This window comes from Cygnus olor, chromosome 12 (genome assembly GCF_009769625.2).
Source record: "Cygnus olor isolate bCygOlo1 chromosome 12, bCygOlo1.pri.v2, whole genome shotgun sequence".
Classification (NCBI taxonomy): Eukaryota; Metazoa; Chordata; class Aves; order Anseriformes; family Anatidae; genus Cygnus; species Cygnus olor.
In genome coordinates this window covers 20,192,320-20,213,263 of record NC_049180.1, presented here as the reverse complement: position 1 = coordinate 20,213,263, position 20,944 = coordinate 20,192,320, and the positions used below count along the sequence as shown (strand labels likewise).

Genomic DNA, 20,944 nt, shown 5'->3' with positions numbered 1-20,944 from the left:
TTGCACGGAAGCTTGCTATGACTTTTCCTACAGATAAGGTGCATAACTTTCAGAGATCCCTGGATGTGCACAAATCTTCAGCTTCCATAGGTATGTCAAGTGTTACATGTGCACGTGCATTCTTCATGTGGTGGTCTTAGTCTTGAGTCTTGATTTTTAAAAGTTTGTATATGTGGAAGTCTATAGCGGGGTTGTTGTTTGGTTTGTAGAGGCATAAATCAGAATTTTTCTGGGGAGAGGAGAGATGAGATCAGAGAGCACACAGACATAAAGGCCTGAGCCAGGTCTCGAGGTGTGCTGGCTCTCATTTCATTATGTGGGACTGTGTATGTAAAGCCTTATATAAAGGGGCTGTTTACCAGCCACAGGTACTGGAATGTAGCAGCATGCTAGCATTGTCCTTCTTGGTTCTTCTGTTAGCGAAGCTTCATTTTTTTTTATCACTTTTTATTGGTAACTGCAGAGGATTTGGCCTATTCCACCCACAAAGCATCTTTGAACTCTCTCAAAAGTGAAAGAGAAAAACACACAAAAAATAAAACACACAACTGAAGGGAAAGATCTTCACCACAGAATTATGGAACAGTTGAGGTTGGAAGGAGCATCATTTAGTCCAACCTGGCTCAAAGCAGAGTCAACTTGAACAGAGTACTCAGGATCTTCTCGCAACAGGTTTTGAATATCTGCAAGGAAGGAGACTCCACCACCTCTCTGGACAACCTGTTGCAGTGCTTCAGTCTTCGAGGATAAGCTTCTGAGTTAGAAACAGGCTATGTAAGTCAGCAGAAGCAGTTATCTGCTCATTTTGTTATGATAAATGTATGAAGTCAGTATCCTCAAGAGCAGCCAGCTCTCCTTTGTTGGTATATGGCTATGCAGTTCTGCTGCTTTTTTCTTTTTTTTAATATCTGGGCGAAAGGCATGAGTTTTGGTTGCTCTTTGGCTTCTTAAGAAGGCAACCCCTCTGTGGAATAAATGGGTGCAGAAGTAGCTGATGGATTTCTCACTCATGCTCACAATAATGTGTAGAGAGCTAGAAAGGTGATACCCCACTTTATTTCTCAATGGAGCAAGTAGAGGAACTTGTGCTGAGTTTCCCCAGACGTGTCCTTCCCCCACCAGAAATTTTGTCAAGAGGTTATATTCAAGGATTGTGTATGTTAGTCAAGATTTCCAGGTATTTAGTAATCCCAGATTTTCCTCGTCATGGGAGCAGATCCCTTCTACAGTACATGTATCACAAATCTGACATTGGAAATGCCCACTGCACTGCACATGGTGTGCACACTCACAGTAAATGGGATGTGGTCAGGGTTTCTGTGCATGTGCTCTACTGTTTAGTTTCACAAGCACAACAAATTGGATGTGTCCCGGATATTTTGGATTTACTGTGCATGTTCAAACCATCTGTGCAACACATGTACCACAGGTCTGACGATGCTTTAAGGGTTGGACACCATGCCTACACTACGCAGCTCCTGGTGGTACATTTCAGGATAGGAAATTTAGAACAGGATAATGGAGCACACGGAAATAATGCCTTTCACTGGGACCCTCTAGGAAGAATGCTGCCATTAGAAGAAGCTGATTTTTGGTTCTTCCATCTCTTGACTTGAGAGGTAACTGTACAGTAAGTCTTATCCTGTTTTCCACGTGCTTTGCTACTGCACAAGTTTTGAAAGGATCTCGGAAGGCGGTGGTTTTTGATTTGGGGGGAAGGGATTGTCTAGGCTGGAACGTATTCTGTTCACTTTTGTGAATTTAAGCCAGAAGAGAGGGGGGAGAGTGAGCAAGCTGGTAGTAAAGAGACAGGGAAATATGACCCAGGGTGCCCGTTATCCATTTCCAGGGTCAGGTGGAAATGTAGACCTTTGCCAGCCTTCTTCAAATCATCTTGCAGAATCAGGTCCAAAACTGAGAAAGTTACAGCTGGTCCCATGAAATTCTCACCTTTCCAGCTGAGTACGGAAAGCTGTACTTGCTAGATCAGTGATGAATTCCCTCCAAAGAGCCTTGGGCTTTTTCTCCCCTCCAAATATTTAACTTACTTGCAGGGCTGACAGAAAAGCAGTAGTTTTTTTTTTTTCAAATATCCATTTGCCTTCCCATTTATCTGCTTTGATCTAAAATATAGAACCTGATGGATGCCCTAGGTAAATCAAACATTTTCTGTCTGCCAAAATGGTTTTGCAAATGCTTATTTCATGCCATTACCATTTTTCTGTTTCTAGTAGTAAATCAAAAAGTATCACCCATTCATCCACTTTAAAAGTAATGCCTTTCCTTTGCATAATTACACATACCCAGTGGAGATCTGTATGCACAGTAAATCTATTCCTTTAAAAGGTTTCGCCTTAAGTACCACAGTGACATAAATTGGTGTAGAGCAAATTTATTTATTTAATAGGTTTATTCTTTTAACTGATCTGGTAACTGTTATACTTCCATTGTTTGATTTGGGTGGGGAGGGCTTTTATTAACGTATCAGATTTAATTCTGCAGCAGATGTTTATGTAATAAGGTCTTACTCTTTACAGGACTTGTAGTAATTGATCTGTATGTGTAATTTATTCTCATTACAAGTTTGTTCTTAACTGGTGTTCAGGGGGTCTTCACTGTATCTCCAGTAAATCCTTGAGAATTAAATAGTTTAACGAATGTAATGAGCAAACCCGAAAGAAGTGCAAATAGGGAATTGTATGTATTTGGACATTACCTCACCAAATGTGCAAATAACATAAGTTTGGTATTAAAAGTGAGAAACTGCCACAAACAAATGTATTCTGGTAACAAGCACCCCGGACAGTATTTTGGCAAAGTAAAAATTTAAAAAATGGATCTCTTCATCATTCTCATGTAAACTTGTTCATTTTTATCAGTCATGCTTGTAGCTCTCAGAGGTGTAAAACCTAAAGCAGACAAGCCCAGCTGGTGGGAGCCTGAGAGTGAAATGATGATTTTTTTTAGCAGATCCAAGTTGATTTTTAGGCTTACTAGAATTATCTTTGATTTCCCTGTAGGTGAAATTGTAGGAAGTATATTTAAATAAATAAATAAAATAGGGCACTTTACCAGAACAACAAAGGTAGCAAAACACCAGAACCTAATTGTAGCTGAGCACATAAACATATCCTGAGTGCATTTGAAATTGTGGTTACAGTGCACTCCTGCAAATATTTACGTAGACGTTCAATTTAATGCACGCAGAAGTCTTGAGACATGCACTGAGTCTAAGAATATACAAGATTGTAGGTTAGGTTGTGACATGAGTTAAGTCATAGAGAACTGAACAAAACTTCTAGTGTAACTATTCTTCTGTGGATGTATTTTCCGTGGCACTGGATGTGAAAGCGAAACTTAAGTTGGCTGCATTTCTTTAGGTTATGCATTAAAAACATGCAAAACATTCTGGGGAGAGGATGGTTCACAGTAAAGTTTCAAGTCTTGAATATCAATTAGTTAATGAGGGTAATTTTATGAATATAATCAAAATATTCAACCCTGATTTTCCACTATTAATTTCAAAATCTTATCGATTCACAACAGTATTGGAAAGAGTAACAAATGCTGGGAAGGAAGGTGGTGGCGCGGGGAAGCAGGGGAAATACCCCATGCGAACATTAAGGAGCAGATTCGGTAGTGGTGTGTTGACTTTGGCTGTTTTACATATTCTGAATGTCTGCCTGATTCTTGTTTTAGACCAATTCTAGCCATTGCATTTCATGCCTAATACTGATGTGTTACGGTAAATCACAGGTTCTCTTTAGTGTTTAGGTGTATGCATAAATACGCATGCAGCCTAGCCCAGCTGTTTCAGCTAACCTGAGCAACATATTTCCAGAGAGATGCATACCCCGAGTAGGAAGAAAAAACACTTTTAGCTAGTTTATAGTTGTTCCTGATAATTTTAAAAACAGGATTGTGTGATCTGTTTGCTTGTGATAGGAGAGACTGTCTTAGTAAGTGACGAAGATGCCTCTTTGAATCCTGTGTCCAAGGATGCGGTCAGGGGAGCTGCTAGCTGGGAGCACTGGGGGCTGCAGCCTCCCCTGATGGAAACAGCCGCCCCTCTGTTACGGGGTTGGGAACCACAGGAGCCACCTTAAAGGGTGAGAGAGTACCTCAGCTCCCAGATTGGCTCAATCTTTGTCTTCCCATGCTGTTTGCATCGATGCTAATCAATGTTAATTATGGTAGTGGGGCTTGTGATGTACTCATTATAAGAGCCATCCTATTTTTCTGTGCTTGTATAGTCTGTAACACAATAGAGCCCTGATTGGGGTTCCCTAGATGCTACAAATAGTAATACAAATAGCTGTTGTGAATACGTGGTTCATGGTGCAAGACTACCAAACCCAGTTCCTGCAGCCTACTGAAGCATCGCTTGGTGTTTCTGTCCACGTTACCCGGTATGCCATAGCGAGTGGTGTGTCTTGATAGTTGGGACATCAGCACAGTAAGCCATTTGAGCTTTTGTGTGTGTTTAAGTAGATGCTTGTTTTTAAGCTTGCACTTGTATTTGTGGTTGTTGGTGTAAATATACTTGAAGTTAAGCCTGTGCTTTAAAACTTGTCTGACTCAGGATCCTTATTCCACTGGGTTCCCATTGCTACCGCTCTGTTGACAGTGCCAAAAGTTGACGGCCGCTGCGGGGTGGCGTGCCAGGACATTTGCTTCTTTCCCAAGTCGGAGGTTAGGTACAAGAGCTGGGAGATGCCTCCTGCCGAGAGCTGAGCTAGTTGCATGCAGGTTGTAGCATGGGTGCCCACCTCCTGCTGGGCCCAGAGCAGGTGGAAGCCAGGAGCCGGGAGCTGGTACTTCCCTTTCTCAAGGACCTGTGGTTGCCTTCCCGGTCGCTGTTGCTCCGTGCTGGGCACCCCAGTACCGAGCTGCTCTCTGACAGGCACAGACCCTGTGATGGATTTGGTTCAGTTGGGCTGTTGGCCTCGCTGGGAATTTCAGAGCTATTGTTTATATGCATTAATTGGTTTAAATAATTACTATTCAGCCCTTGAGTCTGCAGCCCCAGGTTTTACCCTCTTGAATTGCAGTGACTGAAACAGACTCATAAATCTTTATCAAAGAAAGTTTTCCTCAAAGAGACCGTTTTTGCTTGTTACTTTAAAAAAAAAAAAAAAAAGTATACTGGTTCTAGTCCCATTTTTTTTCACTTCCCGCTGGATGGCATGCCTGGTTCATAGTTACCTGTGTGTGGTTTAGGTGTTTTAATTATCTGTCTAACTCTCATTAGTTGTCTGTTGTGTACAGCAGTGTGCTTACCAAGCTTGTGTAACAAAATGTTTTAAATTGTTAATGTCTGTTACCTCTCTTGAGTGTCTATGTTGTTTTTAAAAGGAATTTGAGTCAGTGTTGAGTTGTTTCTGTGTTTGTAATTAACTTAAAATATTTAGTATAGTAGCTAGATTTTTCCCTGTAAACAACTGTGCTTTACTGAAATTTCATGATCTACAGCACACTCTAGTGATATCTGGAAATCACGAAGTTAGATCCAGTCAATTTTACTTGCTCTGTGGTGATACAACACTTAGGAGTCCACTAAGCCAAGTCCACAGAAGTAAATGCCTCCATATCCAAAATGAGAAGAGGTTTGATTCCTTGGCTTATCAACAAAAAGTAGCCTGAGAAATTGAGGCTATTCTTCTGTGGAAAAAACATCTGTATAATGAGTTCCTCTGGATTTCAATCTGGAGTGTTGGACGCATTTTTACAGCAGACCACGGGGAAAAGCAGATAGTTGTCTGAGAAGACAGAACACTTGTTGGGGGGTTTCTCTGAGACTGGAGAGAGCATGGAAGGAGTAATGGGATGTGAATACAGACAGCATGGAGGAAACCTGCAGGCAGTCTTTGTAGGTCAGAAGTCTGAATGATCTTTTAGGATCTTATAACCAGAACATTACAAATTATGCTAGATATTCAGTTGCTCCTTTTGCAGAAGGTTAGGTCACTTGTTTTTTTCAGATGATGGTACCTCTATTTAGTTTTCAGTGGCTAACAGGCCCCATGTAATCCTGCAGAGGAATGTGCACCTGCTCAACTTTTAAGGTGATCTTGCACTCAGCTTCTCCTGGATTAGGATCTGTATTTCACTAATTTGATTTCTTCTTAACTGAATGCACAGAATGCTAAGGGTTCTGAATTGGCAGCTTGTTGACCCTCTGATAGCATGAGAAGAGAAAGCAGGGTTGAGAAGGACTCTAAGATGTTTATTTAAATAGCCAAGAAGGAAAGCAAATATTTATCGGAGGTGAAATCAAATTGATAATGTATGGATAACACTGAATGTCAGTGAAAACAGTAAGAGTATCAGAGAAAAGAGTATAGGTTTTTAAGTTAATGGTTGTTGAAGTTAAACCTCATGAATTCTCAAAGGGAAGCAGAATTCATCAGACAAGAGTTAACAGTACTGTAACCTCCCAACGTGTGAAAGCTGGAGAGCATCCATTGCAGATGCTGTCAAGCACTCCAGGAGGCTCGTGCCCAGTCCACTACACCTGTAGAATTGTTACCTCTGTGTGCCTAAGCTCCAAACAGCTAAGCTGTCTCAGGAAAAGCAGCGGGTTTGGCCAGGGAGCATTGCATGCCAGCGAATGAGCAGCCCTGAGGCTGTTCTGATTTTCACAAGGGGTCATGAAACCCTGACAAATGCAACGTACCACATCCCGGTACCCTTGACCAGCTTGCAGCTGCAGCTTGGCTCAACTGAAATATCTGCTTCTGTACCGCTGTTAGATGCACAGAGCACCGATTGCCTGTGGAAGGCATGCACGAAAAATCTGTAGTATTTGGGGGAAAGTTTATTCTGAAAGACCTCTGCATTTCACTCTTGTCAGGTAATCCAAACAATAAGGGAAATGAGTGTTTTGTTTTATGTAAATAAAAACAAAAAGTTTGCAATAATTTATGGTATTTATTTAAATGACATGCAAATTACTTTGTGAAACTTAGGGGGGAAAGCAGCACAACTGAAACAGCACAATTGTTTCCAAGAATGCCTTGCATTCATTTCAAATCCACATACAATATTTCATTCATGCTTAATTATTTCCCCCATGCTAGTCTAAGCATTACTAGTTCCCTTTGTCTTTTTGCTTTTGCATGCAGTGTGATTAGCAAAACTGCTTGTGCTCTACCAACTTCTGCACATATGGGGTTTAGCCTCATTGTTTGAGGGGTGGAGCAACAAGCAATATGAACGCTCATGCTGCCAAATTTGGCACACGTGAGCCCTCCAAAGTATACAGATATCACCCGTTTCATTTAAATCCCTGTCCATATTTTGCATTGCTACCAGAACAGCAACTCCATTGTCTGGGTGTATTATTTGAAGCAGCTTTTCTCCCATTGTTTGTGTACTGTAATCCTTGAGGTTTCTGTAGTCATCGTGAGCAGCTTACTTGAAAGAAATCACTTAGCTCTCACAGATCACTCTCTGAACCTGCTGGCAAAGGAACAGGCCATGACTAAAGCATGAGACCTGTGATCTTTCTGAAGAAAATCTCTTCAGTCGAGTTTATAATTTGTTGCTTTCATGGGGCTCTGTTCTCAGGGTTTGGACTCAGCGTTATCTTTTCGTCCCCCATGGATTTTTTTTCTACAAGGCATTATGGGAACATAAGCTGAAAAAAAAAAAAAAAGAGGAGTAATGCTAGCTGTGGATGTGTACCCTAACAACATTTTACACACATTTCAAATACTGGCAAAGGGAGACATCTACCGTTTGACAGAAATTAAGGATAGTTGTTTATTCTAATTGTGGCAAAATCTTAGCCATTTATTCTTCCATGGTATAGAGACTGGCATATCCTGCTGTGAGTCTTTTCAATAGACTTGAGAACTTAATGCTTGTCTGCTTAGGGCCGAATAAAAGATCCCCTGGAACTTATCACATAAAAGGAAGGGGCTGCTCAGTTCTTTCCCTTCCTACCATTCAGTCATCTGCATGGTCAGTGCCCTCTGCGCCAGTGGCACTTGCATCTCAGGGTTGTGTGTATGCACGCTGTTGTAGGTAAAGGAATTTGGCACAAGCCCTTTATAAATTTTTGTCCATTAAAGGTCTTGAATGCACATCATTTTACTCCTGAGACATCTATTTATGGGATTTTGAAGACTGGTTCCCAAAATGAGGTCTGCCGAAAGCCAGCAAAGGGCTTCTTCATAGTTTGTAAAGAATGGGTGTACTCCAGTTCTTTTTGTTTTCAAAGTCTAGATCACATCCTAGAACAACTATAAATACAGTATAAACGCTGCTCTGCTTTTCAATTAGCTTAGCTATAGCTCTTTAGACAATCTTGTAGCCACAGAGGCATTATGTGATCCCAAATGGTGACACCCTTGTGACTTCGAGTAAAGGAGAGGTAGCTGAAGAGACAGTATTAAAACATAACATGCTCAACTGTGCCAAGTCTGAAAATTCCATTTTAAGACGTTTGAGTATTTCAGAAGGCTTCTGGAAGCTGTGAATCTGGTCCATCATTGTACAGAGGGATTCAAATTCACCTTTCCATCATGTTGCCTCCAAAAAGTCACGTGAGAAAACAAAATCAGGCAGTGCAATTCGTGTCAGCTGGCCTCTTCTCTTCCCCCTCAGTGAATTTGAGCCCCTCTCCTCTTGCCTGTCACATAGTCAGAATTCACACCCAGGAAGGCTTGAGAGAATTGTTGTGTGTTCCCAGAAGAACAGGAAGCTTTGTCGAACGGCTATGTAGATGTCAGGCTCTCTTTCAGCACCCACGACGTTGGTATAAATTTGGAAGTGAAGTCAGCCATGGACCCTTCACTCTGATGGGACTTATAATCAGTTAAAATTTTACTCTTTGTGTCCCCGAAGTACTGTATATTTATGGCCAGAATTTTATGTAGCCAAACATTTACTATTCTCAGGCTCTACAAGCACTGAGTTACAACATGGATTTCTTAACTACTGAATAGTATCAAGCATGGAAATCTCACTGATGTCATTCCACACTCCTTCAAATATCATCCTTCCATCCTTGGTACTAGAATGCTTTATTCTTATCTGCATTTACTGTACACATTTTAGATCTGATTTTGAACTTTGTCTGCCTTTTTTGCCCTTTAGTTAGAGGTTTGGAGAAACCTTAGATATGTACATTCTGTAAAAAAAAAAAAAAAAAAAAAAATGTGGAGAGAAGTGGTGGTAGGAGATTCTCTTCTTTAGTTCCTCCCCAGAAGCCTCACAGATATTTTATGTAGCTCATTTTTACCAGGATTTTTCTTGCACTTCAGTGTTCAGACGTGCTATAACATATGAACATAGAAACTTATTTCAGGACACTGACTTTTACATTCAGATTCACTGTAGCTTTTTCTGAAAACATTACAAAATGGCTACTCTGTGCCAGTAAATGCAGTTATTGAATTAGGCTGCTGAGGAGGAAAAAACAAACAAAAAAACACAACCACAGCATAAATGATTATTATAGTGAGTCTAGAAGAGCAGAAGATAGGTATACTGTTTGCAGTTAAGGAAACATACTTTAATTATCTGTAACAGCTTGCTTGGATAGCACTAGCTAGCGATGTATGCTTTATTCCAAACCACTAGACTATATTTTTGGATCATCCTTCAAGAATGAGATGATAGGAGGTAATTAATAGTGTTTTGTGACCTTCTGCACCGGTAGTCCATCGTTTTGGCATTGAAACTGATTATGCCCAACTTGTCACTTCATCACTTGCAAGTGTGTGCAGAGAGACCAAAGAAGCACCTCTTAGAGCAGCAGCAGAATGATTTAGTTCAGACACTGTTCTTCACATTCACCCTGTTTCCTACAAGCTGATGAGGCAAACCTCCTTTTTGCTTAATGTCACATAAGGTACATTGAAAGGCTGTGAAGAGACAGATGTTCTATAACTTCACTTCATATGCAAAAACCTGTTATATCGTTGATTTGCATTCAATTAGAAGTCAGACCCTGATGAATATCTAACGTAGGAAATGGGGAAAAGATTTGCCGTCAAGCATATGCTTTGATTGTAGTGGATCTCTGTAGCCTCCTATTGTGTCTTCCTGTAGTGAATTGGGTAAAATTGTCATTTTTACTATATTATTTACACCTGCATGCACTGAGATGAAGAGTGCTAATAGGTGAAAATTGGAGTTAGGTTACTGCTTTTAGAATTTCTTTTTCCTTTTGTCATTACACAGAGCTCTGGAGAAAGCACGATTCCTTTTAAACAGCCATTCTGTAGCTGCAGAATTCCCCTTACAGGAAAAGCCTGGCTCTGTTCAAGTGCTGTAGCATTGCTTTTATTTATTTATTTTCTCTTTCAGCATAGGTTATGCCTCGTTTTGTGAAGTTCACAATTTCTCGCTAATCCAGAATGTAATATGAAGAAGTTAAAATTCTAAGTGTGTTGTTTTCAAGAAGGGAAGATTCAAATTATAATATGAAGAGAAGTAGCAGACTCCTTTAGAACAGATTCTTGTTCCTGTGACCCTTCAGAGCATGCATATGGTGGTTCTGTATTTATCTAGGGAGAGATACAGGTTGTGTGGAACCCCAGACATTAGACAGAGCTGAGCTGGGAGGAACTGATACAAACCTCTTATCCTTCCAAGCTTGGATATGGTCAGAAACCTGCTTTGTTACGTCTTCTGTCCCCTTTCTTCTCTGTGACCCCTCCCATTGCACATTCTAAGGAATGCATAGCATTTCTTCCTTTTTCTTCTTTCCTACATGCTTTGATGAAATAACATTGTGAATTAAGCCATCCTCACCAGTATACAAGTTAATGTGTTGGCACAGAAGGGGAATCTCACTGCATGTTTTTAAGTGCTTTAGAAACTTAGGCACGTCGATCTATATTACTTGCACACGCCTCAAGTTTTGTAGGTTTTTTTCCTGACACTGTAATAGTGAGAAATTTAGAGATTGCATGGGATAAAAAAGTGCAACTACATGAAACTACAAGTCTGCCACGCACAGTTGCCTAACCCTTGTATTTTCTCAGGGAATCTCTGGCACAGAAGAAAATTTAGAGAACCAGTGTCTTCAACTATTTTTTTTTCCCCCAACAAGATTATGTGCCTCAATTTACAAATCTGCCATGGTTTCCTGAGAAGGTAATAGGTATTTCAGATAATTGTATCAGGTATTTCAGGACAATTCCTCCAGCACTGAGCCTGCTCCTGATGGACTTTTTCTCTAGACCCTGTACAGAGCAGGCAGGAAGCCAGAATGAATCAGTCTGTTGGTAGCAACGGCCAGTCTCCAGCTGAAATCATTCCTGGCCCCTCCTTGGCCTGTCTCCGAGTATGTCAAAAGCTGTGAATTAGGGGATTTTTTTTCCTGTTTCTTTTTAGGAGTACAGAGTTCCTGGTAACCTGAAGAAGAAAAAGGCACAAAGCATCCTGCTAAAGGAAAGTAATTAGTGAGTGGATGCTGATAAAAGACAAAGAGAACCAGTACAGGAATAGAAATGCCATCTACTACTTATAAGAGCCTAGCATACTGTGGAGAATACAGTGAGATCCTCGGCAGGATCCAAGCTGCAGCAGGACCTCCTTGAACTGCTCTTACTCCACCAACTCCTAGAATTTAAAAAGCATACGGATGTTTATCTCAGGTACTAGTTATTTATTCTGTTGAAACGGGCATAAACACATGCTGGAATTACAGTGACAGATACATGTTATTCACAATCCTGTAAGAGAGAATACAGCCAGCAGAGCTATCTCATTTTTTATTCAAGATCACTGTTTCCCAAAGTGCACCTGTGGACCCGAACCCCTGAGGTGGCTAGGGGGTCGGATAGCCACCAGATGGAGCCAGCTGGGCAGTAAACGTGGTCAGGAGAAAATCTCTTGCGGGTCTTACTGCTTCAGTAAGACTAAAAACAGGAGTTTTCTGCATGGTTACTTAGCAAAAACTCACAGAACGCTTGGTGGACTGTGTGGTGTGTTGATTCATGTGTGTAGGTTAATGCTCACCAAAAAAATAGGCACACCATCAGATACTGGCTGGTAACTACATGCAGAATGAAATCTGGATCTAACTGATTACAGTGGCCAACTCCCATTGATTTTAACAGAGTCAAAATTTATTGGAGAGTGTACTGTGATTTACAGTACCACTTAGAGGATGCATTTTGCACAATTATCTCACATTTTCACTATAGTAACTTCTAGCATAGAAAAAAAATGGCATAATATCTGCTGATGTAGTCCTAATAAATTATTAGTGTTTATCCTTAGTTTGAGTTATGAGTTAATAATTCGGTTCAGGATAGACTGATAAAAATTCCCTCCTTCAGTGGTCAGCAGGCTTCATTGTTCTTAATTTTGCTCCTAGGAAAGATGCTTCCAGCTGGAATTCGGGGGGGAACTTCTGCAAACGTACGTGGCATTTTGGTTCTTTGTTCATTATAGGGATTACATTTGCTTTTTACATCCAAATCATAAAAATCAAGAGCAGCAGCAGACCTGTAACATTTTGAGTTGTTAAACAGACAGTTATTTTATGTGATCATATAAAGCATGGGGAGGTTAAAAAGTCCCCAGTGCAACCACAGGAAAGAGACCAAAATTGCAAGTTATGTTCTTTCCTCTTCGCATCCTGCTTTTTCATCTTCTCAACAAGGAACTGAGGGGAGGTGTCTGACTTTAAATCAGAGATGAAATCATAATAAAGACTTAGCTGACAAGGAAACAAAAGCCTCACAATAATCCATTCTTGGAAAACAACAGCTTTCTTAACGTTAGGCATCAACTTTTTTAGGATTGTGCTGGTGTTCAGAAGCAGCGTGGTATTTCCAGAGCCCATATGTGACACAGCTGTTTAACCCTGCCTCAGCTCCTCGTTGATTGCATGTGGTGCTGCACCAGCCTCGCACACCGCGCATTACCGAGCTGATGACTGACCCAGATGAACAGGAGGACACAAAAACACTCTCGGATGAGCCTGTTCGGACCGCGGATGCCCTGATGGTGCTGTGGTAGACAGGCCCTTCCTTCCTCTTTTCCTAAATAGCTCGGATGGGGCTAGGGGACGCTCCTGGAGACCAGCACACCCAGCGGCACGGCCGGCTTGGGGCTCGGCGGCGGCGGCCCCTGGGATGCCCGCAGAGGAGCCTGGCCCCGGGGGTGCGGAGGAGGCGGAGGAACGGCGCCCGGTGCTTGGCGCTCCCCGGAGCTCCGGGTTCGCCCTTGAAGAAAGCTGGGGCGTCGCCAAGGCCGAGCAGAGCTCCGGAGAGCTGCGGCGGGGCGCCGAGGAGTGGGCGGGGAAGGAGGGACCGGGCCCGGGGCAGCTCCGCTCCGCCCCGCCCCCCGCCCCTCAGCCGGGGTCGCCGCCGCGGGCCGCGCTCCTCCCCCGGCGACGTCTCCTGCGGGCCCGGGGCCGCCGGCCGAGGTAGGAGGTCCGGGGCCGGGAGCCTGAGCGGGTCCGAGGGAGGAGCCGCGGCCGGGGAGGGACGGGGGGGGCTCGGCGGCCGCCCGGCTTGTGTCAGCGGAGCGAGCCTGCAGGGGAGGCCGGGGGAGGTGGGCACAAGATGGAGGGGCGGCGGGCACGGGCGCTCCGGCGGGCGGCGGCTGCAGGCCCGGGGTGCGCGGGGCAGGGGCCGAGCCGGCGGCGGGCCCCTGGGTGCCGTGTCACCTCCGGGCCGCGGGCTGTGGCCTTCTGACCGCCCCTTTGGGCGTAACGTCTGGTACCGGCGTCGTAGGAGAACTGAAACAAAAAGAAACGCGAAGCGTGGCCGCGGTGGTTGCTGCAGACGGCTTGTATTTTGTGCTCAGCCTGCTGCAGTCAGAAAGATTGCAGTAAATCTTAATGCGCTAAGGGTGTGCCGATTAATTCCATTTTGTTTGTGCTTTTGTAGTGAGTCGGAGGAAGCATCCTTAAAGCTGGACCAAATTCAGAAGGTACCGCTGTAACGTGCCGCCCCAGGTGTCTCTACCAGGGAACCATCTCTGCTATTCAGCTGTTCTCCGAGCGTCAGCCCTTTTTTCTTTCCTAACTGGAAGTCTGGTCCTTTTGGCTTCAGTGCCAGCTAGCTGACGCAAGTGACCTGTAACTCCTGAATATGTTCTCTGAAATGGAAAACCTAGCTAGGAAAAGAAATAAGTTTGTGCTCAATTGATAGATTAAAAAAGACAATTGGGTAGGGCTACCGTTTTTTAAGCGTTAAGAAACTTGTGGCCAGCCCTTCACAGATACTTAATAATTTAGCCAGCTTCTACATCCTACAGGAACCTGATGCTTCACCTTTGGGTTTCTTTGCTCACAAAACGTTATTTCATGTGTATTAGAATTAGGTTGGTTTAGGAAAAGAAGCCAGTTTGAGTGGGGGTGTGTGGGGGACACATGGTGCTTGCAGGTGAACAAGAGGCTGAATTAGGCTGGAAAAAAAAAAAAAGAACAGACTTGATGCAGGAAAGAAAGGATGGGTATATAGTGTTTATTTGTTGGTTATTGATACACATGAGGTTGACTATCTGAGGTAACAATCCCATTTTTCAAATGCAGAATTGTTCATTTTTAGGAATATGCTGAGACATCTCTGTGGCAGAACAGAGTGTTTTCAACTTCTGGTAAACTTTCTGAGTTTCCTGAAGCGTTCTGTGTCATTAAGTCCTCTCAGATGGAGAACCACGGGTTTTGGTAGATGCTAACAACTGTTGCAGGTCTATCCACCCAGGTAGTTAGAGATTCTCTAGCATTTCGTTTGACTGCCAACCAAATCTTTAAACCTCAAAATAGTTATACTTTCCTTTATCCCTTCACAACAACCTGTGTATCCTCTGGCTTAGCCATAAAGCATGCAGTAAGTGTTAGGAAAGTTGAGGGGAAACCAATTGCAAAGCAGCTTTCCAGATGAAGAATAAATTCTCTTTCTGTAAGAGAAAACGTAAGGGAGAGGGAAAATCCGAAGTAGTTGCTGAACCTGGGTTTGAAAGCTCATCAGGAGCCCGGCTTGCTTTAGGTGTCAGGAAAACTAGGCTCATGTAGTTAGCTTTGATCCTCAGCAAGATCTGTGCGGTGCTGTCCTGTCAGTGCTGCAAAGCCTTCATACTGAAGAACTTTGCATGAGGAGTTCTCTGGATTTAGCCCAAAGAGAAGCAGCAAATTCAGCACTCTGGCCATTGGTTTAGTCTGAGATTGTGCTGAGCTGGTGCAGGACACACTCAAGTCGGTTTCCTTCTCGTTGGGAGGAAGAACTGGATTCTGTTCCAGTTACAGGTTCAGAGTGCTGGTGTAAATGTTATTCTGGCTGGAAACCTGGTTACTTGTTGCTGTGTTAAAAAGAAATACTTTTCTTCTTGTTTTTCAACATTACCAGACTAGTGTGCTTTCTACAAGTTGTATATTTTGTTTTTGTTTTCTTGCTGCTCCAGGAAGAACAGAACAGCCATTTGTTTATTACTTTGAGCTTGGATTTTATTGAGAGACACAATGGAAGCAGAGCGTGTCACTTTGTCACCAACCAACATGCACTGTTATTCTCATACACTGCTGTGTCCTAAGCCTGACCAAAAAAAAAAAAAAAGAAAAAAGCTACTGTGGTAAAATTAGGAACTGTGATATTTTATTTGGGCTGGCATGAAGATGAAGGAAGTAGTGAGAGGAATGCAACTATTTGAAGAATTTCCTGCTGTGTGTCTATGGAGCTGTAGAGCATATTTGCTACCTGTCCCAAAGAGCACGTTTTTGTTCACTGTCAGCAGTGCTTGGGTACTAGAAAGATTCGGATAATTTGGAGCCAGCCATTTTAGTGCAAAAGAAAACTTTCACTTTCACAATAGCTACGTTTTAATACGAAACTGTCTGTGATAGTGCTTCACTTAAACCTTACGCTGGGGAGAGCTGTTCAAGAAACCTCCTCAGCCTGAGCCAACTGTGAGTCTATTACATGCTGTGTGTGGTAAAATCCGTTCTAGAGACTGGAAAATCAAATGCTTGACTATTAGATAGGGGCAAAGTTATATGTGCAACAATAACTCTGTGCCTTCAGTGTGTATGTGATTATATTTTTAATCATGTCGTGTGCTTTCTTTCTTCCTGCAAGACCTTTCCTGATGTGTTGTGCAGAAGGAAAAGTATTTGTGTAACGAGCAAGCTTGTTCTTATTGTTCAGTGCCGAGTCCTTTTGCCTTATTTACTGAACGCTCCTTGGACTCCGCTGTCTGTTTTGAGTTTCTTCATTTCTTCTCTTCATAGGTTTTTCTCTGATCCCAGTGCTCTGAATCACGGTGTTTCATTGGTATTGAGCTTACTTTTGCAATATGAGATGAGGATATTTTTAGTATCCCTGTCCTCCTAGTATTAAAATATTTGTAAAGTTGAAAGTATCTTCTTGCTGTACCAAACTCAAAACCAAAGATTTATTTTTCAGTGTTTGTTGTGCTCAAACACTGTATGTAAACAGAGCTGTGGTTGAGTTCGGTTGTTATTATGAGGGATCAGGATTTTTGCAGATAATCTTTTCTAGATTGTAGGTTGGGTGTCTGGAAAAGTTAGAATAGTAACTTATTTCTAAAAAGTGTGGTTTAAGTGGCTGGCTTAACAGCACACAACCAGTAGTAGCAAAATAAGGGGTAGGATCTTTTTTTTTTTTTTAGGGGAGCATTCAGGTGTGTGTTGTTTTTTTTTTTTTTTTAAGGAAAGAAGCTATAGTATCTCTTCATCTAGTCACCTGCCTTGCTCACTGTACTTGCTGACACCTGCAACACTGTGCCCTGTATGTTCTTTAATATGTAATGTGTGATAATTCCAAAAAGAATTTTTGTCATCGGTGGCATTGGTGGCACTAATGGTTAGCCACACGTGGGGGGATGTCTCGGCAATGAGAGGGTTTGGGTAGTGCCAGCAAGTGAATGAGGTGGAAGAGGCCTGATTCCAGAGAGATCATTCTCTGGGTCGGGCATCTACCTTGGGCTGGAGATTTTTAACTGCATTTAACGGGGCTGTGATTCCACGACTCCTAGAGAGCCAGTGGAGGCAGTGTTTCTATTTGTGGCTCCTTTAGCATAACACAGCTGAAACTGGGAGCTCCTTCTTCATAAACAGCCACGAGCATGCTACCTGCAGCATTTGCTGCTTTGCGCAGCATCTCCTGGCTCCTGCTGAGTTTCCTGTGGCCCACGTAACTTCCACCTGGGAAGACAGAATGCCCTGGTAGGGTTGCCAGCTCACGCTCTGCTGATGGAATTTTCTGAGGAAGCATTCCTCTTGACCTGCCCTTTCTGATCTTTCCTATGCTTGTTCCTTTCCCGCCTCTGCCTCCTCGTACAAATAGAGTTGTTTTGCTTGTCTGGTCGCAGTCCCACCCCCCCGTACACTGACATCCCTGTATTTCTGATTCCTTGCTTTTGGTGTGTCCCGTTTATTCCCAGTCCCAGTTCTCTCTTCTGCCTCCTCTTTCCGTCCCCATGGCTCTTCCTGTCCAGGGCAGTGGTGAGCCACCATCCCTGGAGGTCTCCCAGAAGCATGTAGATGTGGAACTTAGGAGCATGGTTCAGTGGCGGACTTGTCAGTACTAGGTTAAAGGTTGGACTGGATGGTCTTAGGGGTCTTTTTGAACCTGAGTGATTCTACAATTCCTGCTCACTGTAGCCAGACCTTGGTTCGACAACCCCAATCTTCTGCCAACTGAAATCTTCGTGCAAGTGTTTCAACATGTAAGAAAATGGAGAGAAGTAATAACAAGCAAATAATTTATGGCAAGAATTAGGACAAAGAGAAGATACCTGGCAGATCTGTAAATTACAATCTACCAGTTATATTTGAGGCTCTGCTTGGTTGTTCTCCTGGAGCCATGTGCAAGGCTGTATAAACATAGTAATTGCTTGAGACTAAGATAATATCCTGTAGAATCAGATAGAAACTTCAATCTTTTGTTGGTATTACTTGCCCCTCCCTGTTCAGTCTTCTGGATTCATCCTCTGGTCTGTACTGTGGTTTCAGCTGCATTTTCACTACCTATAAGCTATCTGTTTTTGTGGAAAGGAAAGAGAAACTTTTTTTTTCTTCTTTTTCCCAGTGACTGTTCCTCTCCTTTATTACTCTGATAGACTCTAGAACTGTAATTCAAAGCAGCAAGAGTTGCATCAACCAAAACTTAACTTAAATATCTTTTTCAGGATCATAACCAGCCAAGATGCCCATCAGGGTTGATGATGTGATGCAGCTGCTGTGCCGTGTTTCCCAGGAGAAGGGAATGAAAGCTGCTGTGAAACACTCTGGTCGAGGAGCACTGGTGGCGGGTGCAACAGCGTTTCTTGGGGGCTTGATGGGAGGCCCACCTGGTATCGCTGTAGGTAAGTGTGTTTTGATTTAGGAGTAAGAAGTGCGGTTAAGTCCCTGAGTGAAGAAACTGGTAAGTCTTATGTAGCAGGTACAAGTTGAAGTAAAGGGGTGTGTAGTGGCAGGATTTCATGCAACCAAGCTGTTTCAAGATGGCATTTAGTATTTTAGCTGTTCAGAAGGGTGCTTTTAAGAAGGTGTGCATCAAAAGCCATGTGTAGGTGTTTCCTTTTTGGGGTGACAGAGAATTTGCTGATATAAACCCATTTGCTGAGAACAGAAAATCATAAAAAGATTATAAGTTTAGATAGTATTGGCTCCTTTGAACGAGCTACTAGAAGTTTGTTTGCTTTAGATGGGTAGTGCTGGTTCCCATATGCTGAGGTGCACCAGTGTCAGAAGTGTAGCACAAACCTTAGAGCAAGCAAACAGGCTCTGAGCTTGTTATTGTGAGCTCTGCTCCGGCACTGCAGTGAGGGAGTGGAAATGGGGGGGTGAGGCAGTGGCAGGAACGTGAGATACAGTGGTAGCAGTCATGGCGGGTGAAGAAGAGCAGCAAAATAGTGTTTTATTTCTGTATTTTAAAGCTACCTGCTGTCCGTTTCTTGGTGAACTTTCTTCCCCCATCTGGGATTCTTTCTAAAAATTACAGAAAGGTCAGAGTCTAATAGTAAAGGACTGTCTCCTCTGTACCTGTTGAACTACACTGCGCTGGGGAGTTTGAAAGGTGCCTCGGCACTGAAGTCGCATGTGCCTCAGCCCTTGAATAGTCTTTGCTCTTGTGAGCACTTCCATAAATTTACAGGGCTTATTGATATTGGAGTAAATGGCAATCTCTGGGCAGCATTGTAAATTGTGTGAGTTGCTGTTGAAAAGCATTGTTCCGTAAGTTTGGTAGCCCTTTGAAACAGAATGTCAGTGTAGGGCCGTGACACCGACATTTTGTTGTTAGTGGTCATAATCACATCAGCCATGTGGGATCGTTCATCTTGATGACCTGGAACCACGCTCCTTACCAGAGCATTTCTTGGTCAGCTGGGGTGGGGTGTTGATTTGGTAGGTGAAAGGTTGAATGTGTGTGAATAACCCCACAAAGTTGATGGTCTTAATCTCTGTTAGCTACCTTCTGAGGTGTGGACTTCGTGGGTGCAGTGGGAAGCTGTTATTTGGGGCTTAGCAGAAGCAGAAAGCTTTGATCATTCTGGGAATCTATAGTAAGAGATTATATGTTAATGGCCACTGATGAGGCAGTTGTTAGTGCTTGTGTTTTCCTTGGGGAGGGATTTAGGTAATAATAGAGCATATCCTGAGGAGACCAGTGCCTTAAGGAATGCTGTTTTGTTTCTGATTTATAGCTTGAAACTGTTAGCTTTGATTGTGTGGAGTTCCTCTGTGATTGTTGTTGATGGAAAAAGCTGTAAAAATCCTTCTTGGTGCTTTGAGCGAACATCATGTGTAAACCTTGTTGAAAGTAAACATGCCTTGTCCACACAACTCTGCACTGATTTCTTATACAGGTGGGAATGCCTGATGAGGCCTCTGGATAGCAGTTCAGGTTTTACCATTATTTGCTAGGGAGTAACATCTCTCTCTGTTTTCTAGGAGGAGCACTTGGTGGATTGCTTGGTGCCTGGATGAATAGTGGACAGTTCAGGCCAGTCCCTCAGATATTACTGGAATTGCCTCCTACTGAACAGCAGAAACTCTATGATGAAGCAATGGCTATTCTCAAGCGCTTAGACTGGACAGATGTTGTTCAGCTGACTGCTCTCGTAATGGGAAATGCTAGTCTCCAGCAGAAGTTGGCAGGAGTGGTGATGAATTACCTCTCCAGAGAGCTAAGAGCAGAGATACAGTATGGAGAATAAACCTTTCCAGATCAGGTTTTTACATTGTAATGAATTCTACTCTGGCAATTGTGATTCTTCAACGTAGTAATTATTAATTATAATTATTAATTATGAAGTTAGGCAGATCTAAGTATCTTTTTCCTTTTTTTTTTTTGTTTGTTGTTTGTGAAACTAATCTTTTTTATTATCCTGTTATGTAATTATGACTTGCCATGTAATTTTGAATTAATGTGCACCGGAATTGAGTTCAAAATCACTGAAGGGGGAGTTACACTTCTCAAATGGTAATGTAGCACTAGGTTAAAAAAAAAAGTCACTGTATTTTATTCAGGAGATGTAAAGCATTTCCACAAACAGGATTACATTTCTTCTGTAATAGCCCATAGGTGCCAAAGTAGCTAAGGAACACTGAATAATTTTATCTTTTGAGTCCTACAAAGGAGAGTTATGAGAAAGTACTTCTACTGTGAATTCAAAAATTTCAAGCCTTTATTTTTTGAGATATTTTTTCTTGAGTATTCCTTTTTGGAAGAAGTGAAGCCAATACCTAAAGAGACAAAGCAACAGGAAACTACTGTACATAATTAGTTGTTCCTGGTGTCCTAGAATGGGAAGGTATGGCAAGAAGACTATTAAAAGGGGAGGGGGGGAAATCTGCCATTTTTATACTATCTCTAGTATTAGCTTGTCATTTTAGCATCGATTTCCCACCTGAATCTGAATCATTAAAAATATTCCTAAGCATCATCATTATGGCCTATGTTTTGCTTTAGAGTAAATGAACTCTTTAAGAACTGGGCACTTAATACCT

At 42.5% G+C, this 20,944-nt stretch overlaps 1 protein-coding gene across 7 annotated transcripts; it reads left to right on the top strand.

Annotated features, from left to right (window-relative positions):
• Positions 1-12,841: 12,841 nt before the first annotated feature.
• LOC121076498 (protein C19orf12 homolog) lies at positions 12,842-20,880 on the top strand. 7 transcript variants are annotated; one of them, XM_040570841.1, is made up of 4 exons: positions 12,860-13,393; positions 13,860-13,902; positions 18,121-18,297; positions 19,886-20,880. In XM_040570841.1, exons 3-4 carry the CDS (start codon positions 18,138-18,140, stop codon positions 20,149-20,151), a joined length of 426 nt encoding a protein of 141 aa, XP_040426775.1. In that variant the 5' UTR covers positions 12,860-13,393; positions 13,860-13,902; positions 18,121-18,137; the 3' UTR covers positions 20,152-20,880. The 7 variants fall into 7 exon arrangements, with proteins under 7 accessions (XP_040426780.1, XP_040426777.1, XP_040426775.1 ...); XM_040570845.1 differs by lacking the exon at positions 12,860-13,393 and adding an exon at positions 13,438-13,521; XM_040570846.1 differs by lacking the exon at positions 13,860-13,902 and having other exon boundaries at positions 12,842-12,980.
• Positions 20,881-20,944: the final 64 nt, after the last annotated feature.